This window comes from Theropithecus gelada, chromosome 13 (genome assembly GCF_003255815.1).
Source record: "Theropithecus gelada isolate Dixy chromosome 13, Tgel_1.0, whole genome shotgun sequence".
Taxonomy (NCBI): Eukaryota; Metazoa; Chordata; class Mammalia; order Primates; family Cercopithecidae; genus Theropithecus; species Theropithecus gelada.
In genome coordinates this window covers 27,278,492-27,298,343 of record NC_037681.1, presented here as the reverse complement: position 1 = coordinate 27,298,343, position 19,852 = coordinate 27,278,492, and the positions used below count along the sequence as shown (strand labels likewise).

General features: G+C 45.1%; 1 protein-coding gene across 1 annotated transcript; it reads left to right on the top strand.

Annotated features, from left to right (window-relative positions):
• The first annotated feature begins 1,112 nt into the window (after nt 1–1,112).
• CMPK2 (cytidine/uridine monophosphate kinase 2) lies at nt 1,113–17,823 on the top strand. Its single transcript, XM_025354793.1, has 5 exons — nt 1,113–2,125; nt 3,564–3,678; nt 5,731–5,932; nt 14,463–14,696; nt 16,163–17,823. The coding sequence occupies exons 1-5, from the start codon at nt 1,454–1,456 to the stop codon at nt 16,284–16,286; spliced, it is 1,347 nt and encodes a 448-aa protein (XP_025210578.1). The 5' UTR covers nt 1,113–1,453; the 3' UTR covers nt 16,287–17,823.
• The last annotated feature ends 2,029 nt before the right edge of the window (nt 17,824–19,852 follow it).

Sequence of the window (19,852 nt, the reverse complement as noted above, 5' to 3'; positions counted from 1 at the left end):
TGGCAGCCAAGATAGACTAATACATCCAGAGAGGCGGAGGGCATAGGGAAAACGTCCAGCAGGCTTGAGGATGCAGTACTGTCCTAGAGAAGAAAAGGGAGTGGCTGGGAGACTCTTACTTTCATACACCACATACACGTGAAACCATTCGCACATGCTAAACGTCCAAAAGTGAAATTCCTGATAAATTATTCTATTCTCCAAGAGCTAAAAAATTTTAAACTCCTAATTCTTCTTAGCCTATGAACCCACACTCCAACCACCTATCTATATTTCACATTTGTTAAAAATACTTTTTTTCAGAATTAAACATAATCCCAAGTTTAAGCCCAATATTATTAAGACATAAAAAATATAACTGCTTTCAGCTCATCTAATGTTTTCAATCTTTGTCTCAATTCTAAATTTTTGAGAGAGTTTCCCTGGAGAATATTATCCTTTCGTTTGTTTGATATCAGTTTTAAAAGCCATCAGTTAATGAGTAAACACAGAATAAAATATCCATATAACTGGGCAAACACTGTTACACTGTTGGGCAGCAACAGTGCTGATGCTGGACTGTGGCAGGCAGAGGGTGCTATCCTGACACACTTCACCTTAGCGCAGGAAACTTCAATTTGGTGGATGAAAGGCGATTTCGAGGTGCCAATCTGGGCGACACTTCCCAGTGGGAATCAGCAAAAAGGAGAGGGCAATTCCGGGAAGAGGGAAAAGCTTGTACACATGTGAGTGGGTGCACAGGTGAGTGAGTGAACAAGTGAGATAAGATACAGGAGACGGAAGAGCCAGAACTGCGCCCTGTTCCCCTGTTCCCGTAGGAAGGCAGCTCTGCAGGATTACAGGGGCGGGGACGCGGGGTCAGAGCTAGGAGTTGAGGTCGGGGAGGGGGCCCACGGTCTGCAGGGCCTGGTCAGTCATCCAAGGGCAGTAGTGCGCCTGCACGTGGGCGTTTCAGAGCCAGTTACACCGGGAAGGGACTTCTCTGTCCCTCTGTCCCTCGCGCGTGCACCCCCACCCCCTCCATGCACCCAGCATATGCCGCAGAGGAGCAACTCAAACCAGGGTCGGGACCGCCAGCCACCCGCAGAACGCACACGGAGCTACCTTGGGGCCGAGGACACAGGGCCTCATTCGGTGTCAGCCCCGGGAGCCTGCGCTTGGGGACCGCGCAGGCCGGCGGCGCCGCGCACCTGGGGCCCCGGGGCCGAGCGTTTGCTCCCGAGCGCCGGCTGTTTATCGCGCAAATCTCGCGGCGAGGAGGAGAGGCCGGAAGAGCGCGCCAGCCTCAGGGCTCCTGCCCCGCCGGGGCCTCTGGCTTTCGTTTCCCCGCAACGCTTCGGTTTCGTTTCCCGCCGGCGCCTGGCTCCCGCCAGGTTTCATTTCCCGCCGACGCCTGGCTCCCGCCGGGTTTCCTTTCTGAGGCGGGGCCGAGGGCGGCGTCGCTGAGACGCCCATGGCCTTCGCCCGCCCGCTTCTGCGCCGGCCACTCTCGGGGCAGCTGCTCGGGCGGCGCGGGGTCTGCGCTGGGGCCATGGCTCCGCCGCGCCGCTTCGTCCTGGAGCTCCCGGACTGCACCCTGGCTCATTTCGCCCTGGGCGCCGATGACCCCGGCGACGCAGACGCCTCCGACCCCCGCTTGGCGGCGCTGCTGGGGCCCCCGGAGCGCAGCTACTCGCTGTGCGTGCCGGTGACCCCGGACGCCGGCTGCGGGGCCCGAGTCCGGGCGGCGCGGTTGCACCAACGCCTGCTGCACCAGCTGCGTCGCGGCCCCTTCCAGCGGTGCCAGCTGCTCAGGCTGCTCTGCTACTGCCCGGGCGGCCAGGCCGGCGCGCAGCAAGGCTTCCTGCTGCGCGACCCCCTGGATGGCCCTGACACCCGGCAAGCGCTGCTTGAGCTGCTGGGCGCCTGCCAGGAGGCACCACGCCCCCACCTAGGCGAGTTCGAGGCCGACCCCCGCGGCCAGCTGTGGCAGCGCCTCTGGGAGGTGCAAGACGGCAGACGGCTGCAGGTGGGCTGCGCACAGGTCGTGCCCGCCCCGGAGCCCCCGCTGCACCCGGTGGTGCCAGACTTGCCTAGTTCCGTAGTCTTCCCGGACCGGGAAGCCGCCCGGGCCGTTTTGGAGGAGGTAAGAGTTCTGTCCCTTTCCAGCGCCCAGCGTGGCATCTGAACCCTTCAGACCAGAAAACTGGACCAAGAGGCTGGTCTGTGAAGCCGCTTCTTGCCTGGGTGGTTTGTTTATTTCCGTTCGCAAATCAGGTAGGGAAGGTGTCCTGTATGCCAGGCAACTCTTTCAAGATTCTTGTTTGCAAGGATCTTCCAACCTGATGTGGAACATAGACCTACACCAGGCCACGCGATGCTTGCTGTAAAAGCATCCCAACAGCACTACAGAGGGAGTAAAGGGGTTGCCGGGAGTAAGGGAAAATAATGTCAGCTGGGAAGTAATTTTATTTGCTGATGATCACCATTCGAGGATCTTGGCGTGAAAAAGAAAATGCATGAGTTTAGGCAGTTTAAGAAATTTAGACTTAAATAGTGTTTACCTACCGACTGGCCATGAACCTTGTACAGGTTACTCAACTACTCTAAGGTTGACCCTTTGACTTGTACAATTCCTGCCTTGCGGTGTTGTCCTGATGATTAAGGAAACATCTGACTCACAGCAGGTACTCAAAGAAAGAAACTGAAGATTCTTTCTGATCGCAGGCTAGGCAGATTTCCTCCTGTGGCACAGATGACCTTTGAGGATGCCCCATGGATCTTGGGAATATTTTCCAAGCTTACGGGACAGCGTTGTGGAGCAGTTAAGAGTGCAAGATCAACCACGTGTATTTAAATTTAAACTCTGGCATTTATTAACTGTGTCACTTTGAGCAAGTTTCTTCAACTCTCTGCCTCAGTTTCCTTAATTCATAGGCTAGGAATTATAATAGTACCCCCAACCACCACCTCAAAGCTATCACAGAGATTGGCAACTGAATACTTGTAAAGCACTTAAAAGATTGCCTTGCTCAGAGCAAGCACATGAGTGTCTGAGCCTCGCTGTGAGTTGCCGTGAGCGTGCAGTGAGATAATGCACATTGAGGAACTGGAAATTCCCAGAGGGATGCTGCTCTGCTGGCTTTGTGATTGCTGTGCTTGGCTCTTTTGCTCAGTCTCCTGAGTGGCTAGGAGAGGACATGCTGCAGATGCAGACTGCTGTCTCCAGCTCACTGTGTAGCTGATTTCCCATTCTTGTGACACTGTGTTCCCAGTGGGCCTGTAGTTCCATGTTGCTGTGTCACAGGACACTAATGATGTGCCTTGCCTGGCCTTTCTCAGAGCTGCTCAGTGAGGGCTGCATGCTACCGAGCGATCCAGACAGGGACAGCTGTTTCGAGCCTCGGCTACTTAATATAAAATAAAACACTCCAGTCCACCCTAGCATCAAATACTCTGAATTTCTGTGGTCTGGCACGGTTCTCAGTATAACTTAGGCCTATAATGTTGCGCTCAGCAATTTAGGTGTGATTTCTGCAAAAGCCCCCTGGCTTCATTGCTGATGGATAGACATTGTTTTACAGTGTACCTCCTTTATTCCTGAAGCCCGGGCGGTGCTTGACCTGGTCGACCAGTGCCCAAAACAGGTCCAGAAAGGAAAGTGCCAGGTTGTTGCCATCGAAGGACTGGATGCCACGGGTAAGATAATATTACCTTTTAGTTATAGGCAATGACACTAACTGATTAGGTGCAGAAACAGAAATACTTCCTACAAAACAAAACTTTATATGGAGCCTTCTGTGTGCCCCTACTGTGTGGCAGGCCTTGTGCTAGGCAGGCCCTGGGATGCAGAGATGAATAAGACCTTCAATATGAAGCAGCATGGTGTGTGGCCGCGAACCCTCAGTGGTCTGGTGGAACATAGGGAGAGCACTGAATCTGGCCTCTGTGGGGCTTTGTGGGGTGGAGTGCGTGATACCTGGATTGTATTTTAAGTACAGATAGGAGTTGGTCAGGTGATGAAAGCAGGTAGCATCCTCCAGACAGAAGAAATAGCATGGGCAAATGTGCAGGGGCTTGAACCAGGGTGATGTGTCCAGGAACCACAGGCAATTCAGAGATTCTTCTGGAGCAAAATGTGGAAGAACTAGGAAATGCAAGAAAAAAAGCCTTCTGAGCTGTCAAACTGAGGTCAAAATACAATGTGTGCTCACATTAGCCCAAAGTACAAAAGGGGCAGAAGTGCTGCTCCTGTGGCCCAGGACACACCGAGGGGAGGGTTAATGCTGGAGAACTAGCATCCGAGTGGTTCAGCACAGGAGTTTCTCCTCCTGTGTAAACTTGAGGGGTACAGACTTTTAATAATATAAAAGGCAATTTCCATATAGAGGCACTTGTGTACCCAGCTAGGGAGATGTGGCCCATGTTGACCATCCTGGCTCCATATGAAGGATCGGGCCATGCCTTGGCCTTCAGGGAGACCAGCTGTCATCACTCAGGTGTACTGGCTGTGCCCAGGACAAGTCATAGTTTCTTTCAGCTGCAGAGGGAATTGTAACACTATCAGTCCTTCAGCTGATGTGTTTTGTTGATCATTTATTTTGTACCCACAGCTAATTTAGATTTGGTGGGATTATAGGAGATATAAAAATTCTGCCTCAACACAAGCATCCACATATACAAATGTTACAAGGAGATAGCGTGGAGTGGCAGAACGAACACAGGCTAGTGGTTCTGTCTGCCCTGCATTTGCATCCTGCACCAAGGCCTGCCAGGAGGGTGAGTTGGGGTAAATTTGTTAACTTCTCCAGTGCTCAGTTTCTTCATCTGTAAGATGATTGAATAATAACTATTTTGCAGGGTCACTGGGAGAATTAGGAGCATAACGTGCTGAGTACTTGGCTCCTAGTAGACACTGAGAAATGGTAGCTACTGTTAAGGTCCATCCTGATAACCCAAGAAAAAAAGAAAATAGATAGTTGGCAATAAAGTGTTAAGTATGTGATAGAGAAACTTATAAACAAATTGAAACAGTAGGAGCTCAGAGAAACTAGTGCACAGTTTGCTGGAGTAGATCATCTTCACATCACCACCTGTCCTGAGCTCCAGGCAGCAGCTGATAATTGTGAGATGGGCTCTGGGAAGGGGCTAATCTGTCACCTGAGGTTGTGCAAGGGGGAGTCAGAAAGTCAATGAGGCCTGAGCAGTGCCTTTGAGGAGAAGGCTGAAGCCTAAAGCAGATACAAAAGCTCTAAAGGCCAAGCCCAAAGGGGCAAGCACGGGAGTGAGTGGTAGAACCAGGCCTGGAAATTGGAAAGGGATTGCACAGAAGTGGAAGCAGGGTTTGAAGAAGGTAGAAAGAGAAGAGAGGCGAGAAGAGTCGCTGTGGATGCCAGCTGTGGGTTCATCAACTACAGACAGTAAGACGAGAGAAAGTCTTCAGGGTGGGGAACATGGTAAGAGGGTAAGCAGTAGCTGGGCTGCCGGGAATAAAAGTCACACATAAAAGGGGCTCTTGTATCTAGACTCCCAATATCAGATTTGATCACTAACAAGAGTTTTTCCTCCAGGTTTCCTAATACCACACAGAGGAATCCTACCTTCCTATGGGTCTATAGCTTTTTATAAAGAATCCTGTTATTTAGTCTGCTCATTTGATTTGCAGGTTGAGAGAGTGTCTGTGCTCTTTCTACATCAATATTAACTTTTGGGCTGTGGTTAAGATGTGTATACTTTGTGTATGATCCGCAGGTAAAACCACGGTGACCCAGTCAGTTGCAGATTCGCTTAAGGCTGTCCTCTTAAAGTCACCACCCTCTTGCATTGGCCAGTGGAGGAAAATCTTTGATGATGAACCAACTATCATTAGAAGAGCTTTTTATTCGTTGGGCAATTATATTGTGGCCTCTGAAATAGCTAAAGAATCTGCCAAATCTCCTGTGATTGTAGACAGGTGGGTATAAAGATGCCTTGAATTAGGCCTTTTCTCTCTAATATATGAGAGTGTGTGTGTGTGTATACATACATGTATATGCCAAGAAAAAATTGTGTTTAAGTCAAACTGTATTATGATAATAATAGGAATTCTGCTTATGAATTGTTAATTACCTATACTAAGCACTGGCATTGGTAGAGAATTACATATATAATACTAGTATCTGGAGCTATAACTTGGGTAGGTGAATGTTAAATGCTATTCCCAGTTTACTGATGAGAACTGTAGATCTCAGAAAGGTAAAGTAACTTGCCAAGGTAAGCTGGAAATAGCATACTGGGGACATTAATGAGTCTATACTTTCAGTCATTCATTTGTTCATTGGCTTATTCAACAAATACTTACTGGACACCTCCTGTGTGCCAAAGACTAGTCTCAATTCAGAGGATTCAATGATAAATCAGTGTATTAGTCCATTTTCATGCTGCTAATAAAGACATACCTGAGATTGGGCAATCTACAAAGTAAGAGGTTTAATGGACTTAGAGTTCCATGGGGCTAGGGAGGCCTCACAATCATGGTGGAAGGTAAAAAGCACATCTCACATAGTGGCAGACAAGAGTAGAGAGCATGTGCAGGGAAACTCCCCTGTTTAAAACCATCAGACCTTGTAAGACTTATTCCCAATCATGAGAATGGCATGGTAAAGACCTGCCCCCATGATTCAATTACCTCCCACCGGGTCCTTCCCACAATACATGGGAATTCAAGATGAGATTTGGGTGAGGACACAGCCAAACCATATCACTCCCTTCCTGGCCTCTCCCAAACCTCATGTCCTCACATTTCAAAACCAATCATGCCTTCCCAACAGTCCCACAAACTCTTAACTCATTTCAGCATTAACTCAAAAGTCCACAGCCAAAGTCTCATCTGAGACAAGGCAAGTCTCTTCCACCTATGAACCTGTAAAATCAAAAGCAAGTTAGTTACTTCCTAGATACAGCCATTACAAATGGGAGAAATTGACCAAAACAGAGGGGCTACAGACTCCATGCAAGTCTGAAATCCAGCTGGGTAGTCAAATCTTAAAGCTCCAAAATTATCTCCTTTGACTCCATTTCTCACATCCAGATCATGCTGATGCAAGAGGTGGGTCCTCATGGGCTTGGGCAGTGCCATCTCTGTGGCTTTGCAGGGTATAGCCTCCCTCCTTGCTGCTTGCACAGGCTGGTGTTATCTGTAGCTTTTCCAGGTGCACGGTGCAAGCTGTCGGTGGATCTACCATTCTGGGGTCTGGTGGACAGTGACTCTCTTCAAACAGCTCCACTAGGCAGTGCCCCAGTAGGGACTCAGTGTGGGGGCTCCAACCCCACATTTACCTTCTGCACTGCCCTAGCAGAGGCTCTCCATGAGATCCCCACTCCTGCAGCAAACTTCTGCCTGGACATCCCCACATTTCCATACATACTCTGAAATCTAGGCGGAGGTTCCCCAACCTCAGTTCTTGACTTCTGTGTACCTGTAGGCTCAATACCACACGGAAGCTGCCAAGGCTTGGGGCTTGCCCCCTCTGAATCAAGAGCCTGAGCCGTACCTTGGCCTCTTTTGCTCAAGGCTAGTGTGGCTGGGTCACAAGGCACCAAGTCTCTAGGCTGCACACACCAGAGGGACCCTGGGCCCACAAAACCATTTTTTTCCTCCTAAACCTCTGGGTCTGTGATGGGAGGGGCTACAGCAGAGGTCTCTGACATGCCCTTGAGACTTTTTCCCCATTGTCTTGGTGATTAACATTTGGCTCCTCATTGCTTATGCAGACTTCTGCAGCCAGCATGAATTTGTCCTCAGAAAATGGGATTTTCTTTTCTGTCACATTGTCAGGCTGCAAATCTTCCAAACTTTTATGCTCTTTTCCATTTTAAAACTAAATGCCTTTAACAGCACCCAAGTCACCTCTTGAATGCTTTGCTGCTTAGAAATTTCTTCCACCAGATACCCTAAATTATCTCTCTCAAGTTCAAAGTTCCACAGATCTCTAGGGCAAGGGCTAAATGCTGCCAATGTCTTTGCTAAAGCATAACAAGTGTTACTTTTGCTCCAGTTCTCAACCAGTTCCTCATTTCCATCTAAGACCACCTCAGCCTGGATTTCATTGTCCATATCATTATCAGCATTTTGGTCAAAGCCATTGAACAGATCTCTAGGGAGGTCAGCCTTTCCCACATTTTCCTGTCTTCATCTGAGCCCTCCAAACTGCTCCAATCTCTGCCTGTTACCCAGTTCCAAAGTCACTTCTGCATTTTTGGGTATCTTTTCAGCAGCACCCCACTTCTGGTACCGATTTACTGTATTGGTTCATTTTCACACTGCTGATAAAGACATACCCGAAATTGGGCAATTTACGAAAGAAAGAGGTTTAGTGGATTTACAGTTCCATGTTGCTGAGGTCTCATAGTCATGGTGGAAGGTAAAAGGCACATCTCACATGGCAGCAGACAAGAGTAGAGAGCTTGTGTAGGGAAACTCCCCTTTTTAAAACCATCAGGTCTCATGAGACTTATTCACTACCATGAGAACAGTATGGGAAAGACCTGCCCCTGTGATTCAATTAGCTCCCACTGGATCCCTCCAACAACACATGGGAATTCAAGCTGAGATTTGAGTGGGAGCACAGCCAAACCATAACAATGAGATAGATTGTTCCCTACTTTCATTGAGCAAACTTAACATTTTAGGAGAAGAAAAGTATCAAGTGAACAAATACATAAAATAATACATAAGATGAGATAAGACAATATCAAAGCATGATAAATGCAGGGAAAAGGAAAAATCAAAGTAATGTCCTAGAAAATGGCTAACCTCCCACTAGATATGGTTTAGGAAGGCCTGTCTGAGAAAGCACCATTCGTCAGAGCCCTGATTTAAAAAAAAAAAAGCCAAATGTGAAAATTCCCAGGTAACAGAAAGCAGTGTGTAGAGAGGAATCGGCAAGAATGAAGCTAAGACTGAACTGAAATAAGTTAACATATCTGACAACTAGAAAATGGTCTATGTTCTGGAAACGTAGTAGATGAGGAGGTGCTTTGTGGATGAATGGGAAGAGGAAGTTTGGGGCAGATCTGTAGGGCCTGTGGGCCATGGCATAGAGTGGATTTTAGAGTGCACTGGGGAGCCACTGGAATGTTTCTGATAAAGGAGAGACATAAACTGATATGTACTTTAAAAATTCATCTGTAAGAAATAGCTTTAGGTCAGGTGCAGTAGCTTACACCTGTAATCCAAGCACTTTGGAAGGCTGAGGTGGGAAGAGTGCTTGAGCCCAGGAGTACAACACCAGCCTTGATAACATAGTGAGACCTCATCTCTATAAAAAAAAAAAGAAAAAAAAAATAGCTGGGTATGGTGGTGCCCAGTTGTAGTCCCAGCTACTTAGGAGACTCAGGAAGGAGAATCCCTCAAGCCCAGGAGGTCAAGGCTACAATCACAGAGCAAGAGGGTGACAGAGCAAGAGGGGCCTTGTCTCAAAAAAAAAATCCCAAAAACAATAAAACAAAAAAGAAGAAAAAAATAGCTTTAAAAATACTCTAAGAAAGGAGAAAGAATATGACAAGTAGGTCATACTGAACTTACATCACGATGGCACAGGGATGAAAAGATTACAGTCACTGTGAGATTCCATTTTACTCCCATCTGGATTTCATTTTACTCCCATCTAGTTGGTGAAACTACTGTAACTAAAAGTTTCCTCATATGATATGGATCAATAGAAACTTTCATATGATGCTGGTCAGAGCATATCATATGATACTGGCATAATCACTTGGAGAGCGGTTTGAGAAGATGTAGCAAAGTGGAAGATTGCTCCTGCCTGTTGAAGAAACACTCACAAAAGTTTCTTTCAGCTTCCTTCATACTGTTGCAAAATTTGAAACACCTAAAGCCCATCAACAGGAGAAAGCATGAATAAATACCAGCATATTTATAAGGTGGAGAACCATACAGCAGCAGTGTAAATATGTTGTGCAATGCATGAGAGCGCACACATTACAAAACCATAATGTTGAATGAAAATGTCAAGTCGCCAAAAGATGTTCAGTAGAATACACTCACAGTTATTCATACTGCAAAGAGTAGAGAAATGAAAGGATGTTGAACAGCAGATTTAAGAAAGTTGTTCTCTGGAAAGTAGAGATAAATGTGGTTGAGAAGGAGTTCAGAAGGACTTCGATTGTGATTGGATTATTTCTTAACATTTCTTTTTTTTTTTTATTTTTTTTTTATTTTATTTTTTTTTTTTGAGACGGAGTCTCGCTCTGCCGCCCAGGCTGGAGTGCAGTGGCCGGATCTCAGCTCACTGCAAGCTCCGCCTCCCGGGTTCACGCCATTCTCCTGCCTCAGCCTCCCGAGTAGTTGGGACTACAGGCGCCGCCACCGCACCCGGCTAGTTTTTTGTATTTTTTTAGTAGAGACGGGGTTTCACCGTGTTAGCCAGGATGGTCTCGATCTCCTGACCTCGTGATCCGCCCGTCTCGGCCTCCCAAAGTGCTGGGATTACAGGCTTGAGCCACCGTGCCCGGCCTTTAACATTTCTTGAATGTTCATTTTCTCCAAAGATTTACTTATTTTTGTAAACATAAGCAATTGCATTGAAGTATGGCATAGTTGGTAAATAACATTAATCATAAATGTAAATCTCAAGGAATTTCAAGAAGTCAACACAGCCAAGTCACCTGTACTCGGATCAAGAATGAGAGCCTGCCACAGCCCCTACACCCCTGTTCTGCCCCCACCCAGTCATTGCCCATTTCATCCCCAGGGGTGGTGACTGTCCCAACTGACAGCCATATATTAGTTCTGCCTGTTCTTAAACTGCCTACAAATGCAACTATTTGTTAGGTATGGAGTTCTGTTTGTGCCTGACTTCTTTCATACCACATGTGTTTTGAAGATTTGTCTCTGTTATTGTGAACTAAATTTCATACATTTTTGGTGCACATATGGGTGCCATTCTGTTGCATAGGTTCCCAGGAACAGAACTGCAGGGGCATGGGGTTTGTGGCTGTTCAGGTTTGGTAGGTGTTGCAAAAAGTATTCTAAAGGGGTTGAAAGAATGTTGAGTCTCCTCCCCTCCCAACAGCAGTGTTTGTCAAGTCCCTGTGACTAACAACCCTGTTGACATTTAGTATTAGCAGGTTTTAATTTTGACTCCTCTAGCTTTTCCACTTGTTCCTGGTGGGTAAGCTGGTCACTGAAAAGCTAATTTGTGATATCGGGACACAGAACTACTACTCCTTTCTTGAAACTATATCTTTCTCTGTACACTTTTCTGTATGTCCGAAATATTCCATCAAGAGACCGCCCTGAGTGTATGTGGAGAATAAAGTGTGTGGTGGGGGAGGGGCAGGAAAGGAAAAAGAATCAGCTAGAAGGCTGTTGCTACAGTCTAGACTGTGATGGCCCATGAGCCGTTTTAACCCTGGGATGACAATGGGGATGGCAATGGGGATAACACAATAAGAATTTCAAAGTTGGCAAGTTATGTGGAATCTTAGGATGAACTGAGAAGGATACGAAATCTCAATCGTTTATGGGAATGCTTTGCCTGGAAAATGTTTTTGCCCTATTGTTAATGTGCCCGATGTTATCATATGTGATATCTGTATTAGTTCATTCTCACACTGCTATAAAGACATACCTGAGACTGGGTAATCTATAAAGAAAAGAGGTTTAGTTGACTGACAGTTCCACATGGCTATATGGGAGGCATGGCTGGGGAGGCCTCAGGAAACGCACAATCATGGCAGAAGTTGAAGAGGAAACAATGGCAACAGGAGAGAGAGAGAGAAAGAGAGAGAACACGAGAGAGAGAGAGCCAAAGCGAGCGAGCCAGGGGAAGTGCTACACATTTTAAACCCCCAGATCTTGTGACAACTCACTCACCATCACGAGAACAGCAAGGGGGATGTCTGCTCCCATGATCCAGTCAACTCCCACCAGGCCTCATCTCCAACAATGAGAATGATTAGGTTGGTGCAAAAGTCATTGTGGGTTTTGATATTATGCTTAATGGCGAAAACTGCAATGACTTTTGTACCAACCTAATACGCTTTGGCAGGAGATTTTGGTGGGGACAAAGAACCAAACCAAATTGATATCTTTTTTGATACAGTCCTGTATCAAAACTATTTAAAAAAACTATATCACTCTGTTACGATAAGATAAATATCTAATTCTTATCAGACACTGGTTATAACTAAAGCCGGATCATTGCAAATTATAATAACAGAATACAGGACAGCACTGAAAAGGACTGAGAAAACTAAGGTTTTCCCAGCAGGGTATGACTTTCGAGGTACATTATTTCCTAGGACGCCTGCGGATCCTGAAGCAGCACTGGCCACTGTGTGCGGGCAGGGATTTCTGCGCTCCGTTCCCCAGTTTTCTGATCTGTTAAGTGGGGACACTCATGCCCCCTTCCCTTCCTACGGTCAGGAGTTCTGATGAAGATTCAGTGAGTGGATGTGTGTGGAAGTGCCCTGAAAATAGGAAATTGCTATTAAAATATAAAGCATCATAATATGAGCTGTGTATGTGTTGGCAAATTGCTTTTGATTTGAACTAATGTGGCTTCCCTGACGGCAGGATTGGAGAATACTAAAGAGTGGGAAGCGTCTGAAATTGATGGGCTAAGGGTGTGATTATTTAAAACAAGCAGCTGTATTGTCTAGGGAGAACTCTATAGAAAACGGGTCCCTAATTCTTCCCTTGATTTGTCGTCTTTGTGTGTGTGAATTGTCTGCAATTTAGTTCTTTAAAGAAATGCTGTATCACCTTGTCAGATGAAAAGAAAAGAGCAGTTATTTGTTGTCTTTGTGGGTTTTGTTCATGTTTAAAGATTTGAATGAAACCCATTTTAGACAATACCATCATCTAGCTGAAAAATATGAGAGACAGTAATTTTTAACGGGACTGTGGTTAGGGTTGGAGACTTAATCACCCCTATTACCTTTAAAAATCTATTCTTGCTGGTGATTTTTCTACAATAAAGAAGACTTTAAAAATAAGATGATATCAGACTCTGTATTCATCGACGGGCATTTAATTCAGTGAATCTGGAGCATGCGCAGACCATGGTGTAAATTATAGTTTAAGTACCAGAAAAAGAAAATGGAGACCCTGATTGGCTTTTTTGAGCTTGTGGGACAAAATCCGTCTGACAGAGAAGCTGAAAGTACAAGTTTGTGAGTGACAGGAGCTGGGTAAGTAACACCTAGGAAGGTGCCCAGGCAGAACTCACAGGAGCTGGCAGTGGCCTGAAGCTCTCAGAGCACACTTTTGGAGGTGAGCAAGGGCTTTGAAGGATGAATGGCGTCGGGATGATCAACTCGCAAGTGAATTTTTTTCTTGCGTCCTTTTCAGTGCTGTCCTGTATTCTGTTATCATAATTTGCAATGATCTGGCTTTAGTTATAACCAGTGTCTGATAAGAATTAGATATTTATCTTATAGTAACAGTGTGATACAGTTTTTTTTAAAGCACAGAGGTCCAGAGGAGAGGTTGCAACAACTATGGAAGGCAAACAAACCTTGCATGATCTCTGTTTTCCAGATAAGGAGATTGAGGCTGTATCAGCTACGATGGCTTTTACCTATATCTACAAAACAAGTGGGGCGGGGGGCACAGGCAGAATGACGCACAGTCCAGGTGACACAGGGAATTTATTATGTGGATACCACTGTGTACTTTCCACTGTGGAGAGGAGTTCAATTCTAAAATGATCAAAATTTTAGGATTTTAAAGAATTGGGCCAGGCATGGTGGCTCACACCTGTAATTCCAGCACTTTGGGAGGCCAAGGCACATGGATCACCTGAGGTCAGGAGTTTGAGACCAGCCTGGCCAACATGATGAAACCCCATGTCTGCTAAAAATACAAAAATTAGCTGGGCGTGGTGGTGCATGCCTGTAATCCCAGCTACTTGGGAGGATGGGGCAGGAGAATTGCTGGAACCTGGGAAGCAAAGGTTGCAGTGAGCTGAGATCCTGCCACTGCACTCCAGCCTGGGCAACAACAGAGTGAGACTCCATCTCAAAAACACCAAGAGCAAAAAACAGAAAAACAAAGAACTGAAGGTGTAGGAACTGACATGGCCTTTCCAGGTTTTTAGTCTGCCAAGACACAGCCCTTAAATACAAATGAACTGCCAAACAGGTTCATCGTGCCCTGTCACCCTCCATTCTTTCATAGAGGAACTCGGACAGCAGGACCAAAAAGATGTGATGGCGGAGGCCACACTAAATGGTAGTTTGAGATACGTCAATGGAGCTATGTGAAGAACACGCTGCATTATTATTGTTGTCAATTTTATGTTTTAAACAATATTGTATAACATTTTTTAGTTTATAAAATTTAATTTTATTTAACTTATTCAATACTAGAAAACCGTCTGTAGAGCCAAACCTGGTTTCATCATTCCCGGCTGCTGATTTTCAGATGCTACTTTGACTTCTTCTGCAGACAGAGAACTCACTACCCCATTCCTTCTCAGGTACTGGCACAGCACTGCCACCTATGCCATAGCCACCGAGGTGAGTGGGGGTCTCCAGCACCTGCCCCCAGCCCATCACCCTGTATACCAGTGGCCAGAGGACCTGCTTAAACCTGACCTCATCCTGCTGCTCACCGTGAGTCCTGAGGAGAGGTTGCAGAGGCTCCAGGGCCGGGGCATGGAGAAGACCAGGGAAGAAGCAGAACTTGAGGCCAACAGTGTATTTCGTCAAAAGTAGGTGTCCCAATGCAATGTGAGCGGCAGGCGTTCCTGAAGGGAGATGCGCCACTGGCACTGGCTTTAGGATTGTGAGGAAGTGATACTGTTTCCAGTTTTCAAATGCAAGAGGCAACATCCTCTAAGTTACTTCATCCCTTTCCAATGGGCTTGTCACCACAGGTCTGCAGCATTGCTATCTTAAAGCAAAGGTCATCAGACTAGGGATCAGACCCTGCCGCTGATCCTAGCTGTGCTAGGAGCAGCTGCACCTGGGTAAGACAGTAAGTGACTGTGCCTCAGTTTCCCCAGTCATAGCAAAATCACACAGAGCACTAGATAATGAGTTCACAGTAACATTTACCTATTAGATGCTTCCCGTGTGTCAGGCATTTTACTGATGTTATGTCATCCTTGCGAGGAAAACATTAGCCGCATTTTACAGTTTGCAACTTTAAGGCTCAAAGGATTAAGTGATTTATCTAAATGTACATAAGTATTCAGTAGTAAAACCGGGATTAAAATCTTTCTGATTTTGCAGCCAGTGTTTTTGTTTTAATTAGAAAGTTATAAACACAACAGCAGAAGAGAATCTGGCCAGGCCTCCTGCCTCATGACTGAGTATGAATCAGTTCTACAGCACTGCCTTTAAAAACTGAAGCAGAAATATTTTCTCTAACTAAACAATGACAGCTCTGTTACCATAACATAGTAATGTTATGAATAATGGTAGCTGCTGTGGGTTAAGATACTGTGCTAAGCAGTTGGCTTATATTAATTCCATTAAACTTCAGTGAACATTTGCAAGGGAGGTATGGTTTCAGTCTTCATTTTGCAGCAGAGGAAACTGAGACACGGAGGATAAGAGATTTGACCAATTCACTTGGCTAGGAAGTAGTCAAGCAGAGTTGTGAGTGCAGACGATCCACCTCGACACCCGTGTTTTAACCGCAGTGCTGTGAGGATTCCATAAAGATATAGGCACTAGTCACTCTGTATACACATGAAGGCTAGCTAGCATGGAAAGGATATGTAGATTTCTGGCAAAATATTAGAAGAGTCCCATGCATATATCAAGGACTCTGGCTTGCATGAAAATTATTCAGGGCACAGACTTGGGGGAAATTTGCCACTGAACAAATTACCTAAATTCTTTGAGCTTCAGTTGCCTTCTCTGCAAAAGAGGGATGACAATAGTCTCCCTCCTAAGGTTACTTTGAGAATTAAATGAGAAAAGTCATGCAAAATGCTAATGCTTGGCAGAAAACAGGTATTCAACAAATGCTAGCTATTAAACATTATTATTCGTTTATTATTTATTAAATAAAATGCATCAACGTCTTCTGTGGGCAAAGCTAGTTACAGTGAGATAAATGACATGGGAAGCTTGCTTCAAGCTGTTTATGCTATGGTAGGAAACGAACATTAATGCAAATAGCTGTGTGAAAAAGTAGACCAACTCTTTGTGTTTTGCCTGTCCCCAGGGTAGAAATGTCCTACCAGCGGATGGAGAATCCTGGCTGCCATGTGGTTGATGCCAGCCCCTGCAGAGAAAAGGTCCTGCAGACGGTATTAAGCCTAATCCAAAATAGTTTTAACGAACTGTAGTTACTCTGGCCAGGTGCCATGTCTAACTAGATTAGATGTTGTTTGAAACATCTACATCCGCCATTTGTTACGCAGTGTTCCCAAATTTCTGTTGTACAAGCTTGTTGTGTGGCAGAAAATTGGAGACCAGGCATCTTAATTTTACTTCAGCCATCATACCCTCTTCTGACTGATGGACCTGTCATCACAAAGGACCCTCTCATCATGTTCCAGTGAGAGGCCAGCAATTGCTTTCTTCCTGGCATAGTAAACATCTTCTTGGAACATAAGTTTCACTTCATCACTACCAAATCTCTGGAAGACCTGTCTTACTCAGACAGCACGAGGTGTACAGAAGCAGCGGAGAAGATCTTCCGGATCAGCAAGGAGCCTCCGGAGCCCCTCCTTCTCCTACACTGGCATGCTGATGAGATCGTGACGTGCCTAGCATTGGCTTCTTCCACATCTGGTTGCACTCATCATGATGGGCTCGCTGCATCTCCCTCAGTCCCAAATTCTAGAGCCAAGTGTTCCTGCAGAGGCTGTCTATATGTCCTGGCTATCCAAGGACACTCCTGCAGGGCCATGTTTTGGGTAAGGAACACTTACAAAGAAGGCATTGGTCTTGTGTCTGAGGCTCAGAGCCCTTTTGGTAGGCTTCTGAGTCATATATAAAGACATTCAAGCCAAGATGCTCCAACTGCAACCAACCTTCTCTGAATTATATTTTGCTTATTTATATTCCTTTTCTTTTTTATCTAAAGTATGGCCCTGAATAGAATGCACATTTTCCGTTGAACTGGATGCATTTCATTTAGCCAATCCAGTAATTTATTTATATTGATCTATACATAATATATGTTTCCTCAGCGTAGGAGCTATGATTCACTAATTAAAAGTGGAGTCAAAACGCTAAATGCAATGTTTGTTGTGTATTTTCATTACACAAACTTAATTTGTCTTGTTCAGTAAGTACAGTGGATCTTGGAGTGGGATTTCTTGGTAAATTATCTTGCACTTGAATGTCTCATGATTACATACAAAATCGCATTGAGATATCTTTAGATAGAAAAAAGTAGCTGAGTGAAGGGGAAATTATAGAGCTATGTGGCTTTAGGGAGTAGGTTGAACCAGGTGATTACCTAAAATTCCTTCCAGTTCAAAAGCAGATAAAACTGTAAATTATTTTATCCTATCTACCATTTCTTAAGAAGACATTACTGCCAAATAATTAAATTTAAGGTTTTATCAGGTTTGCATATAGAATATTAAATTCTAATAAAGTTTCATGTTAATGTCATAGGATTTTTAAAAGAGCTATAGTTAATTTCTATATAATATATCTATATATATTAAAATGTAATTGGTTTCAGTTGAAAGTATTTTAAAGCTGATAAATAGCATTAGGGTTCTTAGCAATGTGGTATCTAGCTGTATTATTAGTTTTATTTACTTTAAACATTCTGAAAAGCTTATACTGGCAGCCCAGAAAAACAAACAATTAATGTATCTTTATGTCCCTTGCACATGAATAAACTTTGCTGTGGTTTACTACTCTGTGCTGTCATCCTGGGTACGTATTGATTTGTCTGAAACGTGCTTTTTCAGTTCCCCTTTTAATATTGTGATATAAAGGAGGGAAATTTTGGTAAAGGAAGTTGAAAGGTGTGAGCTGGCAGGCTAAGTGGAATTTGTGGTCAAAGTGCTTTCAGAGAAAGGGGAGGGCTATTGTTTGCTTTTAAATATCATTTTCTCATTACAAATATTAAAGACTTTTTGTAATTTATTCTTTGTACACCTGGACTTTTTATATACCGATAGGTATGTATGACTTACGAGTATTCGGTAAAATAGCACCTCCTACCCTAAAACTGATGGCAGGTAATCCTTTGCTTGGCTCTCCTCATTGCAAGATGAGCTTTGTTTCTGTTCCTGTGATAGACCATTAGTTACCCCAAAATTTATTCTTCCTTTCTTCCATGGTAATGTAATATTTAGCTTGGTACATGGGTGCCAAGAATTCCTAGTGCATTTCCAAGGCTCCCTTACAGCTAGAGGTGGGTGACTGGCTAGTTTCTTGCCAATAGTATGTGAGCAGAAGGAATATCTGAAATGTCAAGGGGATATTATCCCTTTCCCCTTTAACTCTTCATATCAACAGTATTCAGAGGTGATAGTGAGCCATCTAAGGACCAAGAGATAAGGATGACACTGAAAGGAATTAGCTTACCTTAGGTAAATAACAAGGGAAGGGTCCCCAGAGAGCCTTCCGCCCACTGGTAAGTGCCTCATCCCACATAACGTAAAAAGCAGCCTGGGGAAAAAATCAAACTGCAGGCACTGATAAGGGAACTAGCACAGGGTGTTGTGCCTGGAGACATGCCTGCGGCTGCACAGATAGGAGAGCCTCTGGCCCATTCAGATAAAAGCTTGCACAAACCTCTGGCTCCCTCAGATGAAGGAACAAGTCCTGGCATAAAAAACGCCTTTGTCTTTTGTATAGTCAGCGGGCTCCCAGGAAAAAGTTTTTTCTCCTTTTGTGGGCATGGGCACAGTGGGCTCCAGTGGGTTCCAGTGGGCACTTTCCTTTCCAGTTTTTGGACTGTGAGTCTGGCCTCTATGAATCGTAACTTCAGCCGTTGATTGGTCCCAGGCAAATGTCCTAGGCCAGGCTTTCTGATTGGTCCTGGGCCAGGGTGCCTGGCCAAGCTGAGTCACGCCTTCTTCAAGACAGCTGGTAGACTAAGCACATTCCTTCCCCTTTGCAGCCCATAAACCCCCCACAACTGGCCTTATAGTGGGCACCCCATTAGAGCCCCCCCTCTCGGCTGGCAGAGAGCTTTATTTTTTCACTTATTAAACTTTCACTCCAACTTCACCTTCGTGTCTGCACTCCTTCATCTTCTTGGAAGTAGGACAAAGGACTCTGGGTATTATCTCAGACAACAGGAGACTGTTACATCTTGGTGCATTGGTAAGACTACAACACATTTTGGTGCATTGGCTGGGAAGAAGGGAATTCATTAGAAGGATGATTAATAGTTGACCTTTAACTGTCACCCTTTACTTGCATTTCTGAGGCTTCTTGTCTATTGCAATCTAGTTTCCTTTCACAGAGGGCCTAGCTGTCAAGTGGGATTGGAAGGTCCCAGGGCAACTGAAGGTTTCTGACTGGGGCTACCCCTCAGTGTTATCTGGAGGCCCTTGGACTAACTCCAGTCCCCTACAGCCCATCAGGGAATCAGCACAAAGACTTCCACTCTTTTCCTATTGCATTTTCCTTCTTTCTTCTTGTGGCTATCATGTCTCCTACCTCTTCTTTGTATGCAATGTTGTGGGTATTTTTGTAACCCAGGGATAGAATCTTCCTGAGTAGAGTTAGTTTGTGTCTTAGTAATCAAGAATGTAATTCAAAGAGTTGTTTTTGTGATTTCCTGGAAACAGGGAATTCAAGACTTCACTCTAAATTTTCACCTAGTAAGGGCCTTTCTATCCCACAGTAATAGACATTCATGGCACCATATGGGAGGATCTTTCACCCGGAGTGAATATCTTCCTCTCCGTTTGGGTGGTGTTTTCCTCCAGTA

What these genes read in the sequence shown, in the direction of transcription:
- CMPK2 (XM_025354793.1), top strand. Translation starts at nt 1,454, where the DNA reads ATGGCCTTCGCCCGCCCGCTTCTGCGCCGGCCACTCTCGGGGCAGCTG. An exon ending in CCCGGGCCGTTTTGGAGGAG is followed by an intron (nt 2,126 to 3,563) that starts GTAAGAGTTCTG and finishes ATTGTTTTACAG; the next exon opens with TGTACCTCCTTTATTCCTGA. An exon ending in AACAGTGTATTTCGTCAAAA is followed by an intron (nt 14,697 to 16,162) that starts GTAGGTGTCCCA and finishes GCCTGTCCCCAG; the next exon opens with GGTAGAAATGTCCTACCAGC.